Source organism: Trachurus japonicus, chromosome 17 (genome assembly GCF_045865225.1).
Source record: "Trachurus japonicus isolate A0001 chromosome 17, Traja_1.0".
Lineage (NCBI taxonomy): Eukaryota > Metazoa > Chordata > Actinopteri > Carangiformes > Carangidae > Trachurus > Trachurus japonicus.
Window position 1 is genome coordinate 3,108,230 of NC_140923.1, and position 24,817 is coordinate 3,133,046.

The 24,817-nt window shown below is 46.7% G+C and overlaps 2 protein-coding genes and 1 long non-coding RNA gene across 3 annotated transcripts in view; 1 reads left to right on the forward strand and 2 right to left on the reverse strand.

The window, feature by feature from the left end:
- Positions 1-12,495, forward strand: part of rasal2 (RAS protein activator like 2) — a 113,406-nt gene extending 100,911 nt beyond the window's left edge. The window contains exons 14-19 of the mRNA XM_085805290.1: positions 2,056-2,356; positions 7,593-8,333; positions 8,867-9,022; positions 9,449-9,651; positions 9,895-9,982; positions 12,083-12,495. Coding sequence (XP_085661416.1) covers positions 2,056-2,356; positions 7,593-8,333; positions 8,867-9,022; positions 9,449-9,651; positions 9,895-9,982; positions 12,083-12,250 — 1,657 coding nt within the window. The 3' untranslated portion in view covers positions 12,251-12,495. The remainder of the gene's footprint in view (positions 1-2,055; positions 2,357-7,592; positions 8,334-8,866; positions 9,023-9,448; positions 9,652-9,894; positions 9,983-12,082) is intronic.
- Positions 2,789-4,459, reverse strand: LOC146969740 (E3 ubiquitin-protein ligase TRIM11-like). The gene is made up of 2 exons (XM_085805338.1): positions 4,252-4,459; positions 2,789-3,885 (listed from the first exon to the last, which is right to left on the reverse strand). The coding sequence occupies exons 1-2, from the start codon at positions 4,457-4,459 to the stop codon at positions 2,789-2,791; spliced, it is 1,305 nt and encodes a 434-aa protein (XP_085661464.1).
- Positions 12,496-18,282: 5,787 nt separating the features above from the next.
- On the reverse strand, positions 18,283-18,818 carry LOC146969741 (uncharacterized). The gene is made up of 3 exons (XR_015038088.1): positions 18,720-18,818; positions 18,512-18,616; positions 18,283-18,400 (listed from the first exon to the last, which is right to left on the reverse strand). It is a non-coding gene; the product is annotated as an uncharacterized LOC146969741 (long non-coding RNA).
- Positions 18,819-24,817: the final 5,999 nt, after the last annotated feature.

Below are 24,817 nucleotides of genomic sequence, written 5' to 3' on the forward strand. Positions count from 1 at the left end.
ATTGATGTCACCTTTATAGAAAGAAATAATCACGATTATTACGATTATTAGGCATTGTAGCGCCACATGATGTAATAATGTTGCATTATGTAATGAAATTCTTGAACCCAACATGTGATAAACTTTGTCGCATTTTGTAGTAAGTTGTTACATAATGCACCAAATTAGTACATTTTATTCATAAGAAAAAGTGCAACAACCGCATATTTAATAACAGATGCATTATGTATTACTTATTACAAAATGCGGCAAAGTTTATTACATGTTGCGTTCAAGAATTTTATTACAAAATGTGGTGCTACACGCATTAATTAATTTCACAACACTATGAATGTGTAAAATCAAATAAAGTCAAAACATAATTACATTACTAACTAGAAAGAGCATTTCCTGACGGAAAATGCGTGTGAATGCTGGAAGCCATTGCTGAACCATGCTGAATAAGCAGTAGAAATTGACAAATACATGCAAGATACATGTCTAAGGCAGAAATTGAACCCATGACTTCATGACATGTAACCTGACACACTAACCATATGGCCACAGAGGACCTGAGTTACAATGAGCTTTATACTATCAGGAATCAAAGACTGTTCAATGACAGCTGAATAGTTGGAATCAAAAGTCAAGCAATGATGTGACATTCATTGTAATGTGATGATGTGCTGCAAACTGTGGTACGAGCAATCAATGAGTCTCATAATGAACACCTGTAGCTAATTGAAAGTGGGGGGAGGGGAGGTGAATTCTGCCTGTGATGTCCATTAGTGGGCAGTGCAGGACAAGAAATGATGGATACAAATCATTCAAGACTTTTGCTTTTCTCTGCTGCTTTCTTGGTTTTCAAAGTTCTAGTGCATTTAAATCTTAGAGCAGTGGTATAAACAAGAAACATGTCAACACAAACCAAGATAGAAAGAGGTAAAGAGGAAAGGTGGGGGGGGGGGGGGGGGGGGGGCATATGCATTATCATGCAAGATTTAAAAATAAGCCAGACCAAGTGGTAGTAGTTTAAGTTCAAAGAGACTGGTACACTAACAAAGTTGGCAAGGTGAGATTCGAACCACTGACCTTGTGGTTGGGAAGCAGCCACCTTACCACTGGACTATTAGCAATACCTCTGAAAATTGGGGGTTGAGACTTTGATGAATGTGAGATCATTCAATGATAGCTGAAAGCTTAGCAGAATAGTAAAAAGAAAAGTGTGAGGTGTGACTATTTTTGGTGAATTTAGACAAAGTATAATGCCCATTCCAGATAATTACAAAGTTGAGCTCCTTCTACTCTACTGTTAAACAAATTGTACCGGGGTGAATGGCAGAGAGAGAACACCCAGACTGCATTTAAAAAATATTTAAAATTATTCTCTAAGTCTCTAAGTTTGCGTTTTTGACCAGATTTTTAGCCAGAAGACAAGTGTGGCTACAAACTGTTTCCAAAATCTTGAGTGTAGAGTGTCATTTGTGGGTTTGGTGGCAGTTTAAGAAGAAAAGGCCCAGTCACTTTTTTGGCTCTGCTGCACTCTAGTGATGATGTCACTCACTCTGGCCAAACGCCATACACACTCATTGAAAAGTGTGAAATTGGTCAGAAATGTGCATGTGCTCTCTTTGCGTTTTTGACCAGATTTTTAGCAAGAATACAAGTGTGGCTACAAACTGTGGACACATTCTTGTGTGTAGAGTGTCATTTGTAGCTTTCGTGGCAGTTTCAGAAGAAGCTTTTTTGGCTCTCCTGCACTCCAGTGATGATGTCACTCACTCTGGCTAACGCAATACACACTCATTGAGAAGTGTGAAAATTTGTCAGAAATGCACATGTGCTTTTAAAGGATTTATCTCAAAAACGGTACAAGATATGAAAAAGTTGTACACTGGTTGAATACATTAGAGGTTTGTCTACAGATCAGAATTTGAATGAAGTCTGTAGGTGAAAGTATGTGGAAGCAAATGAGGTTCAAAGTATTGTGTATATTTGTTTATGACACCGAGGCCAATTTGGTTGTTTTCTTTTTTACAACGACAATAAAGCTTCGATTTTATTCTCTTCCTGCAGCCACAGCGAGGTGCGCAGCCTGCCGTCTCCGGGGCAACGGCCCCTGCTGGCTCAGCTCCACCCGTCGGAGGAGGGGGGGCGGGACAACCTGCTGCCCAACGGCCGCAGCATCTCATTGGTCGACCTGCAGGACGCTCAGAGCCTGCATGGCGGCAGTGCCCCCGGCCCCCCGCTGCACCACCACGAGGCCCCGCCCCGCCTCAGCAGGGCCGGATCCCAGGCCTCCATCGGACACGCCCCCCCGCCCCCCCACACCTACCCACACTCCACCCCCCTCACCCCTCAGCCGGCGCCACACCAGGTTGGTTTGTTTGTTTATATTAGGATCCACATTAAAGTACACAAAGAATACAAAATATAACAAGATAATAACTGATCTGTCTCAGATATAAATATTAATTTAACAGACTTTACTGATCAATCACTCATCTCCCCATTGATTATTATCATGATATTTACACTTTGATTGAACCTCATAACAAAACATCAATGTAAATGTGATTGTAGATTTCTTAGTTTCTACAGTGAGAACAACACACAAACACATCAACACAAATTGTAGTGGCTATTTGTCCTCATGTCAATGATCAAAAAACTCAAAAATATCAAAACTACAGGTGATCTCTGTGCAGTGTAGAGACAGCAATGAGCTTTTAGCAACAAACATGGAGACTAAAGAAAGTGATGAACTAAAATACAGATTTTAACCAACTGCACCTTCAATGATCTTTGTCTATTTAAGTTTACACAACTCTGCTGTGGTTCCAAACCGGAAAAGACTAAATCCAGCATGTAGAGGCTGAGTGAATGTGGTCTGGACTCTGTGGAGGAGAGTCATGGTTTCAGAGACGCTGTAGAAGGACAGAATACCTGCTCTGTGGTCCAGGTACACTCCTACTCTGGAGGACTGAGGACCTGAGACTGGAGTCTGGATGTTGTTGAACCTAAATGTGAAACTGTTGTTGGAACAAACTAACGACCAAGATTTGTCATTACCTCCAAACAAACTTTCATACCCTGCTCTGCTGATATTCTTGTATGCGACTGCTACATAAACTCCTCCTACTCTCCTCTCCACCTCCCAGTAGCAACGTCCAGTCAGACTCTCTCTACTCAGGACCTGAGGCCATGAAGTTAATCTGTCTGGGTGACGAGAACAAGACTGATCTTTCCTCATATATGTTACTTTTCTGTTTCCCTCAGATAATAACAGTTGTGTGTTTGCTGTGTTTGGATCCAGTGTGATTTCCTGTGAATATCTTAAGAAGTCAGCTCTGGTCCTGGGCTCTGGTGGTGGTGACAGTAAAACATCCACTTGAGTCTCTGTCTGTGAGATGTTTGTCCATGTGTCTCTCAGAAGGTCCTGTAGTTTGTCTCTGACCTCTGACACAGCTGCTGTCACATCCTCAAAGTGTCTGAGAGGACGGATATTGATGCTGGATGAGTGTGTAGATGGACTGAGTGCTGACAGTGAGGGGTAGTTGTGTAGAAACTGGGTGTCATCCTCTGTGTGTGACAGCAGCTTCAGCTCAGCGTCTTTCCTCTTCAGCTCAGTGATCTCCTGCTCCAGCTTCTTCTCAAGCTCTTTGACTCCACTCACTTGAGTTTCCTGCTGGGATCTGATCTGCTGCTTCAGCTCAGAGCGTCTTTTCTCCATCAGACGGATCAGCTGAGTGAAGATCTTCTCACTGTCCTCCACTGCTTTATCAGCAGAGCCATTGATGGCCTCCACCTCCTGTTGAAGCACCTTCACATCTTTCTCTCTGTCCTGGATTCTCTGCTGGATGTTTTGTCGACTCAGCTTCAGCTCTCTCTGCCTCTCAGTCCTTTCTGCTGCAGCTGAGACTGTGTCGTGGCCTTTATGTTCATCCATAAGGCAGACAAGACAAATAGACTTCTTATCAGTGCGGCAGAAAATCTTCAGCACCTCATTATGATGAGAGCAGATGTTCTCCTGGAGCTTCTTGGAGGGCTCCACCAGCTTGTGGTTTTTAAATGAAGGAGATTCATAATGAGGCTGCAGGTGGTTTTCACAATAAGAGACCAAACAAACCAGACAGGACTTGACAGCTTTGAGTTTCCTCCCAGTGCAGAAATCACAGGCCACATCTTCAGGTCCAGCATAGCAGTCATCAGCAGGAGCAGCTTGGAGTCCAGTCTTCTTCAGCTCCTCCACTAAAGCTGCTAACATGGTGCTTTTCACCAGGTCAGGTCTTGGTGTGAACTTCTTCCTACACTGAGGGCAGCTGTAGATTTTCTTCCCATCCTCTCCATCCCAGTGGGTTTTAATACAGCTGAAGCAGTAGCTGTGTCCACATGGAATAGTCACTGGATCCTTCAGTGGATCCAGACAGATGGAACAAGAGATCGTATCCTCGTCCACATGAACTCCTTTCTGCGCCATTTCACCTCTCACAGACGACAACTGTCAGAGTTTCTGTTGCTCAGAAGTTAAACTAGTTTGAGCTCTGATCTCAACAACATGTGTCTCTGCAGTGAACGGGGCCTGTCAGCTCCTCCTCTTCACCACATGTTGGTTCCACCCATCTTCAAACTGTAGATCTGAAGGGGAGGGAACAAGGAAACACATGAACAGAGTGCAGCTCATTGTGATTGAGAGGTAGCAACAGCTGTTGATCTCAACTTTATGACCTCTTTTCAATGAAGACGTGTTAAAAACTTACAAGTTAGATCATCTGTCTGTCAGAAGTTGTAAAAAAAACCTCCTGGTATCTGATCAGGTGTGACTTAGTCCTGTTTGTTCAACCTTTGTCCGACACAAAGTTCAACAACAGAACAAAGTGTTTTATGTCTCTGTTTATGAACTTCTGAACTTGTTTCAGTTATAGTAATAAAATAGTCATAATACACTGTATTTTTACAGCACCTCTTAATGATTAATCATATCATCCTTCATTGGTGGAATGCTATCTCAGCTGGGAAGTAGAGTTTCTTGTCCAAGTCTGCCAACAGCTTCCAGTCCCGTGCTCTGCCCAGCTGCCCAGTGTCTGGTGTTAATGTGGTGAGGCTGGCCTGACCCTTGCCCTCCCGAATATATGGTTTTGACTGCCAACGGGATGACAGGGAGGATGAGCGTTCACACTTGTCCGTTACACTTTAGCACCTGGTTGTGCCAACAAGTGTAACGGCCTTGGGTGAGGCTGGTCTTGCATCCCACTAAGATGTGCCTTAGTGTTGCTGGACTTGGATAATAGATGGCACATGGGGTCTTTGTCATACCATTGACTTGGTTTGCTGGACAAGGCAGGACATTGTAGACAGCCCTGATGGTAAAGCTCACCCTGAATCCCTCCATCTCCCACAGGTCTTTCCAGGAGACCTTCTTCTTCTCCACTCCTTCCCATGCCATCCACTGCCCTTGCTTTGCCTGTGCCACAGCTTGTGCACACCTTCCCGCTTCCTCTTCCCAATGTACCTCCTGGACCACCAGCTTGCGTCTCTGAGATGGGGTGGCCTTGCTCCAGGCTGGTGTGCTGGCCCCAAAGCCAAGACCACTCCTCCCCTCCTGCACTCAGCCCACAATATCCCTGTGTCTTGAGTGCTGCCTTTGCCTGCTTAGTTTCGGCCAATTGGGTCCACTTCCTCCCGGTGGCCAGGATTGGGCAGCTTGGGCTACAAATGGATCACTCTAATCCAGTAACATCATCTCAAGTCTGACTTTGGCACACTTGTACCCCTCTGTCAGACTGCAAATGGGCAGGGATATCATCCTGCTACCATAGAGCCCAATACTGCTGAGGCACCTAGGAAGACCAAGCCAATTCCTTGCATATGAACTGACCAGTCTCCAGTTTTTTCACCTTTGAGAGCGAGACTTCATAGAGAGTTAGTGGACACAGGAGAAGTGGAAGTAAGCCATACGGTATGCACCAGAGCTTCAGCTTGCCAGGCAGCAAGGCTCTGTCGATGTTCTCCAGGCCGCTGGCTGCCTCCATCCTGAGCTGCTCTATCTGCTCTTTGTCTTTGAGAGAGGCATCATACCAACAACTAGGCTCTTCACAGGCAGGAGACCGTTGGAATGGGTTCCTTGCCAATGTGGAAGCGGTGGTCTGCCAGTTTCCCCTTGACAATAGACATGCTTCTGGACTTGCATGGCTTGATCTTCAAGCGAGCCAGCTTCCTTAGTAGCCACACAGTGCAAGCCTTGGTTGTGGTGAGTGTTGTGAGGTCATCCATGTAGGCTCTGACCTGCGGCAGCCTCAGCCCAGGTCTTATTCTCTGTCCACCAACCACTCATGGAGAGGCTCCATGGCTAGGGTAAAGGCCAGCAGGGTGATGGTGCAGCCGGCCATGATTCCCACCTTCAGGTGTTGCCATGCTGTGGTTAGACTACACTGCTGTTGTCAAGCAGAGCTGGACGTCCTTGAAGTAGGCCTTGACAAGGGTAGTAGTCGAGTAGTCGAAGGCTGTCCACAGGAGGCTGTGAGAGACTGAGTCAAAGGCATTCAGGAGATCCAGGAACATCACATGAAGATCTGTTCCCTCGAGCGAGTTCCACACACCCGGAGAAGCCTGAGATGCCTGCTTTCTGGATTGCGTGTCACTCAGGTTGTTTCTTTGCAGCTATCCTACCAGCCTGTGAGCGACCACGCTGAAGAATATTTTTTTAACCCTCAACATTCAGAAGGCTGATCTGGTGGAACTGGCAGATCCCTGATGAGTCCTTTTCCTTGGGGATAAAGATCCCTCCGGCTCTCCTCCAAAACATTGGTATCTCATCTCTTCTTTTTCCACACAACTTTCATCAGCTTCCAGAGGAATCACAGGATATCTGGAGCGCACCTGCAGATGACGTGGTCCTTGCTCGCTCTACCTGGGTGGACTGATATCTAGTTTGTGCTCTGGTGGATTGACTGGTAGAAATGTCAGGTGGGAGCGTAACTTCTTCCTGGTGTCGGTCATCTCTGCAGGACTTTTTCAGATGTTTTCCCAAGTCTGCCTTTGTGAAGAGACTCTTCACAAATTTGAAGGGATCTTTGTAGAAGTGTGATCTTGTTTGCTCCTTCCTTCTGCACTTCCTCAGGAGGTTTTCAGCTCTCCTCAGTGTTGCCAGCCTGCTCTGAATCTCGTCCTGCAGCAGGTTTATTCCCCCCCTGTGGCCTTTCTCCATTGCTTCTTCAGTTGCCTCCTCTCCTTGACGACTTTCATCAGCTTCCAGAGGAATCGCAGGACATCTGGAAGCGGAAAGCAATATCAAAAAGTAAAATAAATAAATAAATACAAATCTAGAAGAAATTGGTAAAAATTCTCAAAAAAGTAAAAAGAAAAAAGTCTAGAAAAAGTGGCAAAATCTCACTCTCAAAAAAAGTAAAAATAAACAAATAAAAAGAAGTGGTAAAAAAAACTTTCTAGAAAAAAGTGGTAAAATTTCAAGAAAAAGTTGGGGACCCCTCAAACCCTCTCAAGGACCCATGGGGGTCCCCAGACTCCGCTTTATGCACCTTGACAGTGTTTGATCTGGATCTGCTGTTTCGTTTTTTTCTATTTGTAATTTCCTGACCGTGTTTCCTGTGAAGGTGAAGGCGTCGCCGAGGGACGGCCAGCCGCAGAGCGCCCCCCAGGTACGGCGGCCGCTGCCCCCCTCCCTCAGCCAGCAGCGCAGCCTCCAGCCGCTCTCCTTCCAGAACCCGGTCTACCACCTCAGTAACCCCGCCCACGGCCTCGGTAGTAGCCCCGCCCACAGCCTCGGTAGCCCCGCCCACAGCCTCGGTGGTGGCCCCACCCACGGCCTCGGTGGTGGCCCCGCCCACAGCCTGTCCACGCGCTCCGCCCACTCGCTGCGTCAGGACTCCAGCTCAGAGAACCTGAGCACCGAGAGTTCGCACAACAGCCACAGCAACTCCGACGACTACGGCAGCCAGGTGGGGGTCAAACACCGCATGGCGTCCAACAGCAGCCTGGACGAGCTGGGCAGCCGCCGCAGCACGCAGAGCGAGGACTGCTCCACGCCGCGCCGCACCGCGCTGCCGCCCGATCTCCCGCCCGGAGCAGCCACCGCCGTCGCCATCCCCCGTCAGAGCACGACGGCCGGCACCGCCCACATCGTCAAGGTGGAGCAGCAGAGCCGGGGCGGCGGAGGGGGCGGGGCCAGGACGCCGCGCTCCCTCCCCCTCAGCGCCTCGCTACGCAGCAGCAGCAGCGCCAACACTGAGCCGACGCCCACAGGCCACGCCCACCGCCAACAGTCCACCTGCTCTGCAGAGAACATGGCCCCGCCCCCGAGGAGCAACGCCGCCAAGCCGCCGCCGCAGCAGCAGGTGAGACTCAAACACCTGTACACACGTGTTAATTAACTTTCTGACCGACCTGACAACGACGACGGGTACGAAATGAAACGCCACTGGTCAAAATCTGTTTTCAGTGGTCACTGAATTATGGGTGGACAGCTGCCTTAAAGGGATAGTTCAACATTTTGGCAAATTCTCCGACTGCCAATATTGTCGTTGTGTGTGTGTGGTCGTGTTTAGAGCCGCAACAAATAATCTATTATTAAATTAATTGTCAACTATTCTGATAATCTAATAATCAGTTTGAGTAGTTTTTTTTAAGAAAAATAAAGTCCAGATTCTCTGATTCCAGCTTCTTCAATGTGAATATTTCTGGTTTCTTTGTTCCTTCATGACAGTAAACTGAGTTTCTCTTTGGTTAGTGGACAAAACAAGACATTTGAAGACGTCGTCTGGTGGTTTGAGAATCACCGAGTGATATTTTATTGACCAAACAACTAATTGATTAATTGTTTAAATAACCTGCTTGATCTGACGAGGTGGTGTGATTGGTCCAGGCTCAGGTGGCGTCCCCGGTGGAGGCGGTGGCCGTGGCGATGTCCCCGGTGGAGAGGACGGCGGCCTGGGTCCTCAACAACGGCCAGTACGACGACCAGGAGGAGGAGGAGGGGGGAGGGGCCGGAGAGCGGAGCAGGGAGGAGGGACGCAACACTGAGAAGGTAACGGCTCACACACACCCTTGGTTGGTGGACAATTTATTCCAGATGTTCACTGCTCTAACAGAAAGACAGTGATTTTTTACAGTAGTTCGAGTCTGTGGTTTCTCAAATAATAGTGGTCTTCTCAGGTTAAAACGGAATCCTTCATTTTAAACAGATTCTGGATATCTTGAGGAAGAAGTTTATTTTTTGCTTTGTACATGGTTTGTATTGTAATGTAATCAACTAAGTCCCTGAATTTCAAAATGTTCAAGCAACTAAATAGTGGGTTGGTTGGTTAATTACTGATGATTCTTAATGCCTTTTTTTGCAATAAAAAAATAGAATTTGTATTTGTTTTGTATGTGTTTCCCCAAACCTCAATGCAATATGTCATATATGACATATAGTATATTGATCACTGATCCCTTGCTCCCTCCCCCGCAGTACGAGCTGGAGATCTCGCGGCTGAAGGAGCGTCTGCGGGCGTCGGGCCGGCGCCTGGAGGAGTACGAGCGGCGCCTCCTCAACCAGGAGCAGCAGATGAGCAAACTGCTGCTGGAGTACAAGAAGAGGCTGGAGGACAGCGAGGAGCGGCTGAGGAGGCAGCAGGAGGAGAAGGACGGACAGATGAAGAGCATCATCTGCAGGTACACGCAGGCCACGCCCCCTAAAAAACTACACAGGCCACGCCCCCTAAAAACACGTAGGCCATGGCCCCTAAAAAACTACACAGGCCACGCCCCCTAAAAACACACAGGCCACGCCCCCTAAAAACACACAGGCCACACCCCCTAAAAAACACACAGGTCCCGCCCACCAAGGAAGAAGAGTTTAACCTGTGTGTGTGTGTGCGTGTGTGTGTGTGTCTGTCTGTGTGTGTGTGTCCGCAGGCTAATGGCCGTGGAGGAGGAGCTGAAGCGCGACCACGCAGAGATGCAGGCGGTGATCGAAGCCAAACAGAAAATCATCGACGCTCAGGTACAGAAACACACACTAACACATTTACAGTGTCCCTTTAACTTTTTCCACATTTTGTCTCGTTACAACCACAAACTTAAAGGGATAGTTCAACATTTTGGCAAATTGGCCCATTGCCATAATCCCTATAGTCATAGCAGTAGGTTCGTTACCTTGAATTGTCGGTGCAAGCTATTTTTAGAACGGCGGAGCAGAGCCGTGAGCTGCTCAGAGCTACGCTACGGAGGCTCATTATGGGATTTCTTGGTTTCCCTCATCAAACTCATCAAATACACAATCCAACAACTAAAGAGGTAAATACAGAGACTGCTTGATGAAAAACTGTCCCTGAAGGCAACGCGCATCAGCGGTTTTGCATGAATTTCCCTCTAAAACAACCCTGTCTGGTAACGTTGTGTTATTATCTCATAGTGTGGTGAATGTGCAGCTCACAACTTGTCCACCAGAGCGTTGTGGAGTTGTTGGATTGTGTATTTGATGAGTTTGATGAAGGAAACCAAGAAATCCCATGAGCCTCCGTAGCGTAGCTCGGAGCAACTCACGGCTCTGCTCCGCCATTCTAAAAATAGCTTGCACCGACAATTAAAGGTAACAAACCTACTGCTATGACTATAGAGATTATGGCAATGGGGCCAATTTGCCAAAAATGTTGAACTATCCCTTTAAGTTTGTGGTTGTAACGAGACAAAATGTGGAAAAGTTCAAGGGGGATGAAGAGTTTTACAAGTTACCGTATCTACACACACACACACCTGTACCTGAACCTCTCCAGCCCTCTGTCCTCTGATGCTCATTAATATTCATACAAGGATAATTAGCTCCGCCCACATCCGTCACAGACTCAGGTGAACGTTCACACCTCTGTAACGAGGTCTCACCGTCTCTTCACTGGTTTCAGGTCAGTAACGGATGTGAGATAAACCAATCAGCAGGCAAGTAACTGTGGCCCCGCCCCCTCCTCCTCCCCCCTCCCCCTTCACCACCTCCACGCTGTTTTTTTTTTTTAGAAAAACAACGACGACACACCTCTCACCTGGTCGGCCAATCACAGAGCGAGCTGGTCTTTTAAAAAAAAAAATGCAGAGGAAGTTCCTTTTCAGATTAAAGTTAAATTGTCACATGACCCAAACCACCTGTGGCTCCGCCCCCTTTAGGAACATGGCCGCCCTGACAGAGGAGCAGGTGTGTCGCTCTGGCCGGATTTTATTTATGTTTGGCTGCTGCCCCCCCACCCCATCCCCCACCCCCCCTCCAAGCACCAGCTTCCTCTCCTTCAAAATAAAATGCAGTTTAGAGTCGCCTGCGACGGCGTCAGAGCGCTCGGCTTCACTCAGGTGTTTTTTTTGTTTTTCACGCTGACTCTAGGTTCAGAGTTCGAGTCCCGCGACACCCGCAGGCAGCTTCAGTTCTCACCTTCTCTTTTATTTTGTTGGTTTTAGCTTTTTTTGGGGGGGCTGTTTTATTTTGGCGGCTGCTGCCCTCCAACTTCCTGTGGACAATTTGTCTCATTTGTTTTCTGCTGACGGGTCAAAACCACCTGATCAGATGTCAGCTGTTTATTAAAGTCATTTTTTTTTAGCTTTTTAATGCATCGTGATGAATTTACATCCTGTATTTCAAATTAAAAGCCCTGCTACTTCTAATAGTCTTTAATTTTGAAATTCCATCACTTGTAAATTAACTCCACAGAGTCGCTCCGATCAGTCAAACTGTTTATTTTCATAGTTACAGAACTTTAACTTAATCAACTGTTACTTTATTTAATGAATCCTTTATGACAAAATCTAATTTAAATATCTTTTAAATTATGAAGATTATATCATCATCACTTAAAATTAAAACCTAACAATTAATAAATCAAGTTATTTGAGTTAATCTCATTAATTAACAGATGAAAAAATTCACAAACTTAAACCAAACTACTTACCATTTTTTTACCCTATCAAAATAAGAGGTTTGTATTTTCAAAATAAAGGACAGGTTAGTTCATATTGTGACTGAAGGTGGTTTTAACTCGTCAGTCAGATCCTCACCTGTTCTCTCCACACCTGTGATGCGTCTGACTTCCTGTCCCGCCCCCTCTTGTCTCTGTCCAATCAGGAGAAGCGGATCGGGTCCCTGGACGCGGCGAACTCGCGGCTGATGGCGGCGCTGACGCAGGTGAAGGAGCGTTACAGCGCCCCCAACCTCTGCAACGGCCTGTCGCCTAGCAACCCCACCAAGCTGTCCATCACTGAGAACGGAGAGTTCAAGAACAGCAGCTGCTGATTGGTCGACCAGTGCACACCGAGCTGGAGGAGGGAGCAGGGGGGCGGGGCTAAATGTTCTGACTCCGCCCACCTCGCCTCCATCAGCGGACGATCGATCAGAGAATTGAAAATCTATAAATCTATAAATATGAGTGTAAATACTGAAGGTTTGATCTGTTCAGTGTACAGAGAGAGAGAGTGTGTGTGTGTGTGTGTTTGTGTGTGTGTGTGCGTGCGTGTGTGTGTGGCGTCACAGAAGCACAGTGAGAGAGAATCAAACCAAAAACAGAAACTAAAACGCACTCGAGTTTTCTAAACGACTTTTTTATGGTTTTTATTTGTTCCTGTTTTTTCTTTGTTATTTTTAGAGTGAAGCCTTTAATTTCTTTGTTTTGTTTTTTTTTACCTGACGAGTTGTTTTGGGTTTTAATTTATTCCTTCACGCCCTCGTCCTGTTGCTGATCTACTGAACAAAGGTCACGCCTGTCTGCTGAATAAAAAGCTACCTGAAAATCTGAACGCTGTCGTCTCCGTGACTCCACCTGGACACCCGAACGCCACACGGCACCTTCACATACCTCTACATGAGTCAATGACGTGATGATAATGTTTTTGTGTCCATATGGTTTAGTCAATCATAAAGATTGAAAATAAATGTTTATGGTCCCAATAATTCTGCTTTTAATTCATTTAAGAGAAAATATGGCAGAAATGTCTGAGTGATTTAACCATAAAAACGATATATATACTGACAAGAACAAACAAACAAAATAAAACAGAACAGGTTAAAAACAAAACAAAAAGGACGTAAACACAGTATTAGACAGTTACTGCTCAGTGTGCATTTATTTTTCCCATTTTTAGTGTGAATGCTGAAAGCAAAGAACCTCATTTGCTTCCACATACTTTCACCTACAGACTTCATTCAAATTCTGATCTTTAGACAAACTTCTAATGTATTCACCCTGTGTATAACTTTTTCATATCTTGTACCGTTCTTGAGATAAATCCTTTCCAAACACATGCATATTTCTGACCAATTTCACACTTTTCAATGAGTGTGTATGTTGTCACTCAGAGTGAGTGACATCATTGTTAGAGTGGAGGAGAGCCAAAAATGTGACTGGGCCTTTTCTTCTGAAACTGCCACCAAACCCACAAATGACACTCTACACTCAAGATTTTGGAAACGGTTTGTAGCCACACTTGTCTTCTGGCTAAAAACCTGGTCAAAAACACGAAGAGACTTAGAGAATCATTTTCAATATTTTTTAAATGTAGCCTGGGTGCTCTCTCTCTCTCTGCCATTCACCCCAGTACTTTTTTTTCACAGCAGAGTAGAAGGAGCTCAACTTTGTAACTCGCTGGAAAGGGCTTTATACTTTGTTTGAATGCACCAAAAAATAGTCACACGATACAAAAAAGTCCTCTACTTACTTGGTGTGGCTTATTTCTACACTTTTCTTTTTCTTTAAGCAGAAGCCAGTGAGCCTCTTATACAAGGGGTTCTTTTGCCCATGGCATACTGAATGTAACTGTAGTCAAGTGGTTAGATCACTGGGCTGATGACTCCGAGGTTACACATTCACATCTTGCCTCAACAACTATGTTAGTGAATCATTCCCCCAGTCTTCCTCTCTTGATTTCTGATAACTTGCTTCTTGTTAGGGCCACGGGCCATCGCACCGGGCACTGCTGTTATTGTGCGGATTTTTTTCTTTCATAATATTATTATTTTTCATCTTCCGGACGATTTTCGATTCGCTACTATATATCAAAATGTGTGGTTTGATCGGGATCGGTGTGCTATTACTTTTCTCAACAGTTTACGAATTTTTCGCGACATAAATCGCGAAAAACTGCGCAAAAATTTGCATTGAAGTCAATGGGACGGGCGGAAAAGAGCGAAAAAGACCAATCATTAGAGTTTAACAAACGTCTACTGCTCAGGCATACTTTCACCTAGAGACTTCATTTAAACTTTAAACAGTAGACACAAGTCTTGTGTATTGTCGTACTCCAATTACTCCATGTTTTGATAGGTCATATAGTTTTTGATCAATCCATGATCAATGACCATGATCATTTTTGGAGAAATTATGAGATTATAATGGTTGTGTATTGCACGGAATGTTCGTGTCAGAGTGCGTGACATCATCGGTTAGAGTGAGAGAGAGTGAAAAAACATTCTGGATTTTTTCTGGATAAACTGTCAGCACGGCCACAAATTAAACTCTAGACACATGATTTCCTCACCGTTTGTAGCCACAATTGTCGTGTCTCATATGATGTGCTCAAAACAGCAGACAGACTTACAGAATTTTATTACGGAGCCTCTTTGTGCAGCTAGACCCACTCCAGTGGCTCATTGACTTGAGCTGATTTTTTGAGAAGAACAGAAATGACCCCTTTTCTAACCTGCGATTCTGAGAAAAGTTTTTGCCCTACAAACATTTAATGCACGTCAAAATGCTCAGGAAGGTCTCCTTGCCCAGATGGTCATGACCACATTCTGATAAGAGGTACGGTTCTCTTTTTCTGGGCTGTTGTTCGGATGCTGCACCGAGCTCAAATCTCTCTGCTCTGCTCTGCTCTGCTCTGTGTAGTGCAGTGGCCAGCTGTAGCGGCCAGCTCGTTATCAACGTCTATAAATAGAACAGGTGCAGGTGCAGCCTGGCCGCTCGTTAAGATGTTTTTAAACACAGCCCCACACAGATGTCCATAGGAAATGAATTCAGTCAGTCACGCACAAACACAGGCATGCACACTCACACAGACAGACACACACAGTCACACATGCACACATACACAAACAGACACAACACAACACTGTTCCACACAGTAAAATGTAAGCAGTTAAAGTCGCCATGGTAACTTCTGAGGGCAGGCTGCCACACAGGTGTAATCAATCAGATCATTAGGGAGGGAGGAGTTTTGTGGCGCTTATCACACAGCTAAATCAGACTGACACAGGATGCAGCTCATAACATGTGTCAAGTCAGTCACACACACACACACACACACAGAGACTCTAGAACCAGCTTCATGTGATTACAGTTAGACACACACACATCAACACACACACAGGTAACATACTGTACAAAACACAGGTAACTTCATGTGATCACACGCACACAGTTAACCTAATGTGGTTACAGCTCCTCCATATCAGTGCTCATAGAAAGATGATCATGTGTCTGTCTGATCAGCTCTGTCTTGAACTTAAGATCGTGGGTTTGATTCCCTTGTTGACAGAGATGGCAAAACCGGCAGTAGCCCCGTGGCCCATTCAAAATTTCCCCAGAGGAAATTTTCTAGTTTAAACTGCTGCTCTCAGCACAGAAATTTTGATTGTAACTCATTCATGAGTTTTGCTTGACTCTCCAGCTTTCCTGGTGTTGACAGTGTGTGTGCTTCTGCACTTTGACTTGCAGTTGGTCACAGCTGGAGATTAATGACAGTGCAAAACTCCTGTTAGATGAGAATCACTGTACTGTAGCTTAGTGCATATGGTGTTCGCTTGGCAACACCAAGGTTTTGGGTTTGTATCTTGCCTCGACATCCGTGGCCTAGTGGCAGGGTAAAGGTTTATTGATTATGAGCTCACTGTTTTGATTCCTGCCTCGGTCATGGCTTTGCATGTGGATCACTACTTATCACACGTGTTTCCTTCAGGAAATACATTTTCTAGTCTTTATATTTATTTTTCTCCCTACTTTCCGCCGTTTTACAGACTGCTTATAGTCCTCCATTCTTTGTGCTATTTCAACAATTCAAATATAAAAACGTGCAGCTTTTTCTGGACATTATCGGATGTATTCAAACTTTTTCATACTATTTATACTTTTTAAAATATTCAAATAGTTCAGATTTTTTTTGTCCCATAGAAAATACATTGGAACAGTCTTCAAACTCTGAAACTACTGGTCTTACTTTGAACCTCATTTGCTTCCACATACTTTCACCTGCAGGCTTCATTAAAATTCTAGGGCCGTATTCACAAAGAATCTTAGGGTTAAAAGTAGCTCCTAAGGGCCGAATTTAGGAGCAACTCCTAAAAAAAGTGGGCGTGTCAGTCTTAAATTTAGGACTCCTAGTTTTTTAAAATAAGAGTAATTCACAAAGTATTTTAGGCCTAAAAGTAGCTCCTAAGTCTGGGAGAGCTTAAAAGTCCTGGTGAGGACTCCTAACTCAGTAAGACCTATTCACAAAGAATCGGAAATGGCTGCAGCCAGGCAAATGTATGGAGGACTGCGAATTGCTGCAGAGGGGGGAGCTGGAGCACCTGCCCCTTTGCCCTTTGATGCCCAACGTGCCTTTTTGTCTGTGTTTTTTTTTGTTTTTTTGTCATCACCAACATTTTCGCTATAAAACGGGAGGAGTGACGGTGACGAACTGTCCAATATAGGCGTCACAACGGTCGGACCGAGGTAACTGTGACCGCTGATGTGAGCCAAAAATATTTTTAAAAGGTTGGTGGGTGTGCTAGACAATAGCTCACATGATAGCGCCAAAGCTGGGGAACAATAGTCTGGGTGGGGGGGGGAAGAAAGGAAGAGGAGGGGGGAGAAGGGGGGAGAAGAAAAAAGGAGAGAAAAGGGAGAAAAAAGAGAGGAAAAGGAAAGAAAAAGAAAAGAAGGAGATTTTTATTGTATAATCTTTCAACCTCTATTTTTTTAACATTGAAATTCATCATAAATTATTTCATAAACTTTGTAATTATTGATTAGTGTGTTCAGCTGTTAACCAAAAGGTTGGTGGTTCAAGCAGTTCACAACTTTATGATTTTTCTTACTGTAAAAGAAAATCGGTAGTATTGAATAATTCTGACCAAAGGCATCTTTCCTAACATGAGACTGTCCCTGGTCAATAATAAATTACCAATAATAAATTATATGAAGAAGCCTACCTGTCAAATACCTTAAACTAAGTTTTTTTTTTTTTTTAAATGATGCCATTATTTTTTTAAGGCATACAATACAGCGCTGTATTTAGCAGAGACTTATATACACACACACCACACAAAAAAATAGTGAAGCATATATTTTTTTATTAAACCAAACTCTTAGTATGTGGTGAACAATGAACATAAATATATTATAGAACAATTAGAACGATTTTTTCATTTTTTTTACGATTAGAACGATTTTTTTCATTTTTTTTTAATGTCCTCCAGCCACTGTTCTTTGGAGACAGTTTCGACGGCAGGGCAGTACACGGTGCCTTTATACTGGCTGTGTCCTGTTTCTGCCGTCCTGAACTGCCCGCATTTCTTGCACGTGTTGTGCAATACTTTGCGGGTCAGTTTTCGGACTGAAGCCGGAGGAGCCGCAGGAGCCGGAGGAGCTGCAGGAGCCGCAGGAACAGGAGGAACAGGAGGCGTTGTTAAGAGCCTGAAACCCAGGGCCTGTGGGGCAGCCATCAGGACAGGAACTGGTGTGGTGGCAGCACTCCCTGGAGCCAGCATCACTAGCTGTGGAGCTGACGTGGGAGGAGGAGGTGGAGCAGGGAAGAGCTGCCGCTGAAGGCGTGGCCTCACAGCCACAGGTGCTGCAAATGTGGGTACAGGCTTCCTCTTCACCTGCGCTTGGCCCACGGTGCTGCTGGGCAGGTGGTACTGGTGAGCCGGGCCGGGTTTGGGGGGTGCAGATATGGGGCGTATTCTTGCACCGGGGAGAGGGTCAGCCGCCACAGAGAAGCGGCTTGGCAGGTCCAGCCCCTGCATCACCACTGCAGTCTCCTGCCTTTTCACTTTCTTATTGTGCCACTGCACCAAGGTGGTGTGGCTCACGTCCACCAGCTGCATGGTCGTCTGCTGCATAACAGCCCCACTGGCCAGAACGCGCCGCCTGATCTGCCGGTAATCCTCCAGGATAAGGTCCCATCTGGACACTGTGCCAGTCCCCTTCTTCTTGGGACTGCGGTGGATGACACAGAGCCTGGTGAAGATCATTTCCACCAGGCGGCAGCAATCTGGCCATTGAGCAAGCGGGGCAGTGGTGGTAAGCGCATGCCGCTTCACGCTCTCCACCCCTGGAGTGAACTCCTGCCTCTTCTTAGGCGACCTGAACCTCCCTGTGTCCAGCTTGGTCTGGTGTCTGGCAGCAAAGACAACCCGCTGCTTGTCATATTCCAGCAGGTTCTGCCACAAGGCGACAATGTTGGACACCTGAGAAAGAGAACATAGAGAAAACAGCACATGAGAAAACAAAAACATTCAAGTGTGGACATGTGTGACAGACAACAGAGGAGAAAAAATAAAATGATCAAAGTGTCTGACCTGCTGGTTGGTGAGGGCTAGTGAGGGCTGGTTGCGCAGCTCCACTAAACATTCTGCCAAGCTGTCCACCCTGTCGATGCCTGGCACACCGGACTCATCCACAGCCTGGTAAAAACAGATGAGAATTGTGAGATCAGTGAAGTTGTGAAGACAAAACAAAGTCCCAGTGATGTTATTTATTAGAAAATTAGAATATGCTTTTACATACCCCAGATGCATCCTCAGCCAGTGAGGTGCAGGCTGCAGGCTGGGTGGCAGCAGCCAGGGAGGAGGAGGCAGCCAGGGAGGAGGGAGCAGGCTGGATGGAGGCAGCCAGGGAGGAGAAGGGAGCAGGCTGGATGGAGGCAGCCAGGGAGGAGAAGGGAGCAGGCTGGATGGAGGCAGCCAGGGAGGAGAAGGGAGCAGGCTGGATGGAGGCAGCCAGGGAGGAGAAGGGAGCAGGCTGGATGGAGGCAGCCAGGGAGGAGAAGGGAGCAGGCTGGATGGAGGCAGCCAGGGAGGAGAAGGGAGCAGGCTGGATGGAGGCAGCCAGGGAGGAGAAGGGAGCAGGCTGGATGGAGGCAGCCAGGGAGGAGAAGGGAGCAGGCTGGATGGAGGCAGCCAGGGAGGAGAAGACGGGCTGGGTTGGAATGCTGAGGTCATCAAGGAGGCCTGGCACTGTGAGGTCAGGTGTTTGGTCTTCCTCGAAGCCCTCGTCGTCTTCCTCGCCCTCGTTCCCCTCCTCCAGCATGTTCTCCGTCTCCTCTGAGTCGGGGTTGACCTGCAGGGGCTGCCCAGTCTGACTCAGCAGGTAGTCAATACCAAGCAGCTCTCCTATGGGAAAGAACAGATAAATATGTGCACAAGCATGCACACATAACTAATTCAGTAATGTCATGTATCATGTTAAGTAAATAGTTTGCTTTTGCTACTGGGAATGAAAGTCTCACTAAATTTCAGTTAGTACACTCAAAAACTAACAAACCCAAAACACTAGGTAGTTATCATAACATTAGCATACCGGTGTATTTGGAGGGTGGCCTGAAAGTTGGCACAAAAGCCCGGCCAAACACCTTCAAGCTGTCGGTGTTGATGCACTGGGTCACATCGCCGGAGTAGGTAAGGAGGGACGATGGCCTGCTGATCACCGCCGCAGCCCCCCGATCCTGGTTCCACCTGTTCAGGCCTTCCAGGAGGTAGAGCTGGAAGTTCAGTGCATTTGCACTGGTTCCTGAGAAAACAATACAATATTAATAGTCATTTAAAAAAGGTATTAATAGTCATTTAAAAAAGGTCTAGCTTTCCAATCTAGTGAATGCTTTGATAAAAGAGTATCCTGAGTGTTTATCATAAAAAAGGGAGACACCAACCTGGAATGAACCTGTTCAGGTGGCAATGAAAAGACTCCAGGGATGTGGACCCTCTGGCACAGCGATACCTGGTCAGGACAACACCCCCCTTCTTGCTGGTGCCCGTCTCCGTGTAAAGCTGCACACCAGGCAGGTCCTGGATACACCCGACGTGGCGTTGCTGCACACGCCAGATGTGCTCCATGCGCACCTGGTCCAGCAGTGGCACCCCCATGAGGTCTCTCCCGTTTGCCCCTCCCAGCGTCTGCAGCAGCCGCCCGATGAGGTTGATGGTGGCCTCCTCGCCGCGTGTCCTCCTGCGGCAGTACTGGCTCAGCTCGTGCTTGCTGATCCTTGCGTCCACCGCAGCATCAGTTGTAGCTGGCACACCCTCCCGCTTGAGCTGCTCTCTCTTAGCCCGCCGCAACAGAGTGAGGTCCCCTGCATCCCACTCAAATATGCAGGCAGACAGGGAGCTCATGAAGGTGGGGTAGAGGGGATGAGCGTCAGTGCTGCACCCGACGGCCAGCCTCCTCATAAAGTGCCAGATGTCAAGTCTTATGTGGAGGTCTGGCCACTCCCCAAACCTGGTCTGCAGCTTGCTGGCCCCCTCACTGATGCAGCAACCTGAGTCCACATACAGCAGCACTGGGGGTGCAATAGCTGCCTGGCGGTACCGCTCCATCACCCCTGCCACCATCTTGTCCAGTCCTGGCCCCTCCTGCACCGTCACCACGCTGGTGAGGATCTGGCCAACCTCGTTTCCGATGGAGGTGACCCAGAGACCAGTCCCCTTGCCATGGCCTGCCAGCTTCTTTGTGATCTGGAATTTAACAATAGTGATGTTACAAAATCTGTGATTAGAACTATTTACAGCAGCAAGTACATTAAATTAATTACACTGTACACATTTAAAATATCTACACATGTGATATTATGATTGACAATAGCATTCATGTGTATAATGGCATCTTTTAAGAACATGGATATCTGTTACACATATTATTTATTACCTGTTTGGTTGAGTCCATCTTGATGATGGAACCAAATGTGGAGGTGATGCTGGCCTTGATATGGCCCAGGCGGGAGAGGATGTCCCTGCCATATACAGACAGCAGCCAGCGACTGGTGGGCACCTCAATAGGTTCTGGGGGCTCCTGGCAGACCACTGGGAAGAGGCTTGGTCGATCAACGAAGTCAGCACACTCTCCAAGGTAGTGTGCCAACCTGTTCAGCCTTTCCTCTCCGTGGTTCTCCTTCAACTGCTTCACCAGACGTGCTGGACTGTTTCCCAGAGTCCGGTCACGCAGCAGACGAATGACCCGGATGTCACAGGCGTACCTGAAATGCACATATAGCTGTGATTAGTTACATGTTAAAGGCTATCACACACGGCCAGCAATGCGACAGTTGAAAGTGATGGTGGAGTTCTGTTGATTGCTTTATTACAAACTAGGGTTGTTGGGTATACCGGTACTAGAGTGGTACCGGGGTACTAACGCATTTAAAACGGTACTATACTGCGCTTAGATGGGACCGGTACTTTCATTTAGCGCCGCCGGCAGCGGTGACGTCGCCACGTGAAGTCGCCGCATTGTAATTTGAGCCGAGGCGAGCAAGTGAGCGAGTCACAAACGAAGCAAGGTGCTTTTTTTTTTATTACCGTTACAGCGCCACCTGTCCATGTGCCTGTGTTTGTGTGTGTCTGTGTGTGTGCGCGCCGCGCGCGAGAGAGACGGGCCGCCACAGACTCGTTAATTAATGCAAACAGCTGGTTGATAAGTTCGTTTTTACCGCGGATCACCACTGGCATGCTCTCTCTGTCTCTGTCTCTGTCTCTGTCTCTCTCTCTCTCTCTCTCTCTCTGTGAGTGAGTGAGTGAACAGCGCTACGCGGAGATGAATTAACGGAGCGATATTGCGTTGATGGGGGGGTGGGGGGGGGGCTTGGTCTTGATTCTGTGGCGCTGCATATGGGAAACAATAGGTGTGTGTTTGTGTAAAATGAACGTTTGTGTTTCATTCTATAAACTACTGAGAACAATTTCTCCCAAAAATTACAACTGGTCAAAATAACAAAAAATGATGCAGTGTTTTCAGACCTCAAATAACGCAGTTGATAATCATTTTTAAACAGACCACTAATGATTTAATTTAGGAAGAGTTCAGTACTGATGCATATGTTATAGTTCTAAGATTTTCTATTAAAATAAAGTCAATAATGACATTTTTTGTGTTCTCTTTTTATTTGGAAAAGTACCGAAAAGTATCAAAAAGTATCGAAAAACATGTTGGTACCGATACCGGTACCAACATGTTGGTATCGTGACAACACTATTACAAACACTACTGGCGACGCAGTTTTTCAAAACCATTTCACTCACTTGCGGGTCAGGATCAGCCGGAACATTTTCTGGTGCGGCAGGTCCAGCTGGTCCCGGACAGTCTGGGAGGTGGACAGGTAGCTCAGAGAACACACAGTGCACCTGAGTGTCTCTGTCACCATCAGGTAATACCTGTCGATGTCCAGGACCTTCCGAGCCCTCTTGTGGACACCGTAGCCCGTCAGCTGCTTCCCACACTCAGGGCAGATTACCCTCACCTTCCACAGGTGGTAGGGCATCCACACCATCAGCCGGTGGGTGAAAAAACGGTCTGGTGTTGGTGTCTGGTGGTATATCAGGGCTGGGACAGGGGGTTCATACCACAGCTGTAGGTCTTGCCGCAGTTTGCCAGATTTAAAAAGGGTTTTGGAAATCCACTTTTGGTCTTGGGCGGGGATGTTTTTGGCCATCTCTGCTGGCAACCAGAATGAAGCTGCATCCCCAGCAGCAGCCTGCTGAACTCCTCCAGGTTCATCCTGTTTGGAAGACAACAAATTATTAATGTATGGCATAAATAACAGCAGCAAATTATGAATAAAAAGTAAATCCTACATCAATTGTGCAATACAGATTTCAAGTTGACTTTCTGCCTCAGTTCTCTGGAGCCTCAATTTTTCCTGCTCTAACTGCAAAGCCATTAACTCCCTGCGCTGCTCAAACGTCAGCCCAGGGCGCATGAACAAACTCTGCCACCGAAGCCCTAGCTCAGCGCGTGAACCAAACAGAATGCACAGTGTTTACTCTCCCAAAATGCACAATCGAGGCAAGCTTTACCTCCCCAAAGTTTTCCCCACTTACCTGCCTAACCAAAACTTGCCTATCCCTCAACCCTAGTCTTCATGTGGCTTGCGGTGGGAATTTATGCACGCAAAACCAGTGGGTTTGTGAAAGCAACCTGCATGCAGGCGACCCCACAATATCCTACGGAGGTGCCCCCGAGATAATTGCCCGAAGACAATTGACACTAACCACGTTGCCACAACACTATAGAAAAAAACAAACTGACGCAACCCAAAGGGGAAACGCAATTCACCTGACAGGGGAAACTTCGCAGTGCAACGGGGTGGAAACACTTACCTTCTCTTTGGAACGCATGAATGAGCAAAAGAACAAAAAAGAGGAGAAAAACAACCGCAGCAACAACGACACTTAGCGCACGGCGGATCTCCCCACCCACGCAACAGGGCACAGCGCGCACCAGGGCCCACTCACCTGATTACACAGCCACGCTGCCCCAACAAACAGACCAAACAAATCTAATCCATCACCAAAATAAGCTTAGGACAAGCCCCCACTTTTGTCACAGCCTGGCTCTTACAGCCATGACAAAGAGGGAGAGACCACCGTGGCAACAATTAACAAATGTTTACTTAACAATAAATAATAAGATACTGCAACAAAGGACTGGATCATGGGGTGTGAGTGTCAGTAAATAGGTGTGTAGAGCATGTTGTCTGAGTGTAAGACGTATGTGTGTGTGGGGTGTTGTAAGGTGCATAACACAAAGGTGCAACAAAGTAAACTAAGGACACTGCATCGCCGTCACCGGTACCTGCAGGAGAGGGGAGAAGGAGAGAGAGTGAGAGCAATCAGCAGGCCTGGCTTTATAACCTGGTGACACCAGGCCCAGGTGTCACCGGCAGGCCTTAATCAGGAGGGCGTGACCAGCGGTGTGGCACCAGCCCACCACTGGGGACGCCACATTATTATTAAGGTAATTCAGATCAATTATTTTGTTTACTCCCACCAACACAAATACATACATTAATGAGTGAGTGTTTAGCATTGTAGGCTAGGTTACTATCACACGTTTCATGGAGTAATTCTGATGATAAACCCACTTTTTTAGGCTAATACATCAAATCAACACAACACAACAGCCAGGCCAATGAACAGACAACATACACTGCTGTACTTACACAGGCTTCTGCCATGCTGCTGTGCACAGAAGGGCTGGGGGTCCTCACAGAGGATGGAGCATGGCTGGGGGTCTTCACAGAAGACACAGAAGGGCTGGGGGTCCTCACAGAAGACACAGAAGGGCTGGGGGTCTTCACAGAAGACACAGAAGGGCTGGGGGTCTTCACAGAAGACACAGAAGGGCTGGGGGTCCTCACAGAAGACACAGAAGGGCTGGGGGTCCTCACAGAAGACACAGAAGGGCTGGGGGTCTTCACTGGTGAGGAAGAGGGGCTGGGGCTCCTCCTAGCCACTAAATTAGGCTTCAGTGCGGCAGAGTGTGACCCACCATAGCGTGATTTAGTGAACTGAAAAGACAAATAATATTAATTTGATGATGTAACAAATACAAAGCCACTATGAATGAAATAAGAATTGTTATAATAGCTGATTAATAATATGATATATAATATAATAACTAGTTAAAATAATATTCACCATTGACAAACTTGGAGGGGGGCGTAAGAAAGACGGTGGCACAGCAGCCGTTGCACCAGGGGCCGAGACTGGAGCAGCAGACGGCGAGGCTGCGGCAGGAGGCTGAGTGGTGGGCTGCTAAAGCAACAGCATTGTGATGCGTGATACAACAGCTACAGCATTGCAGCAGATATGACATGTAAGATTAATCATAATGAC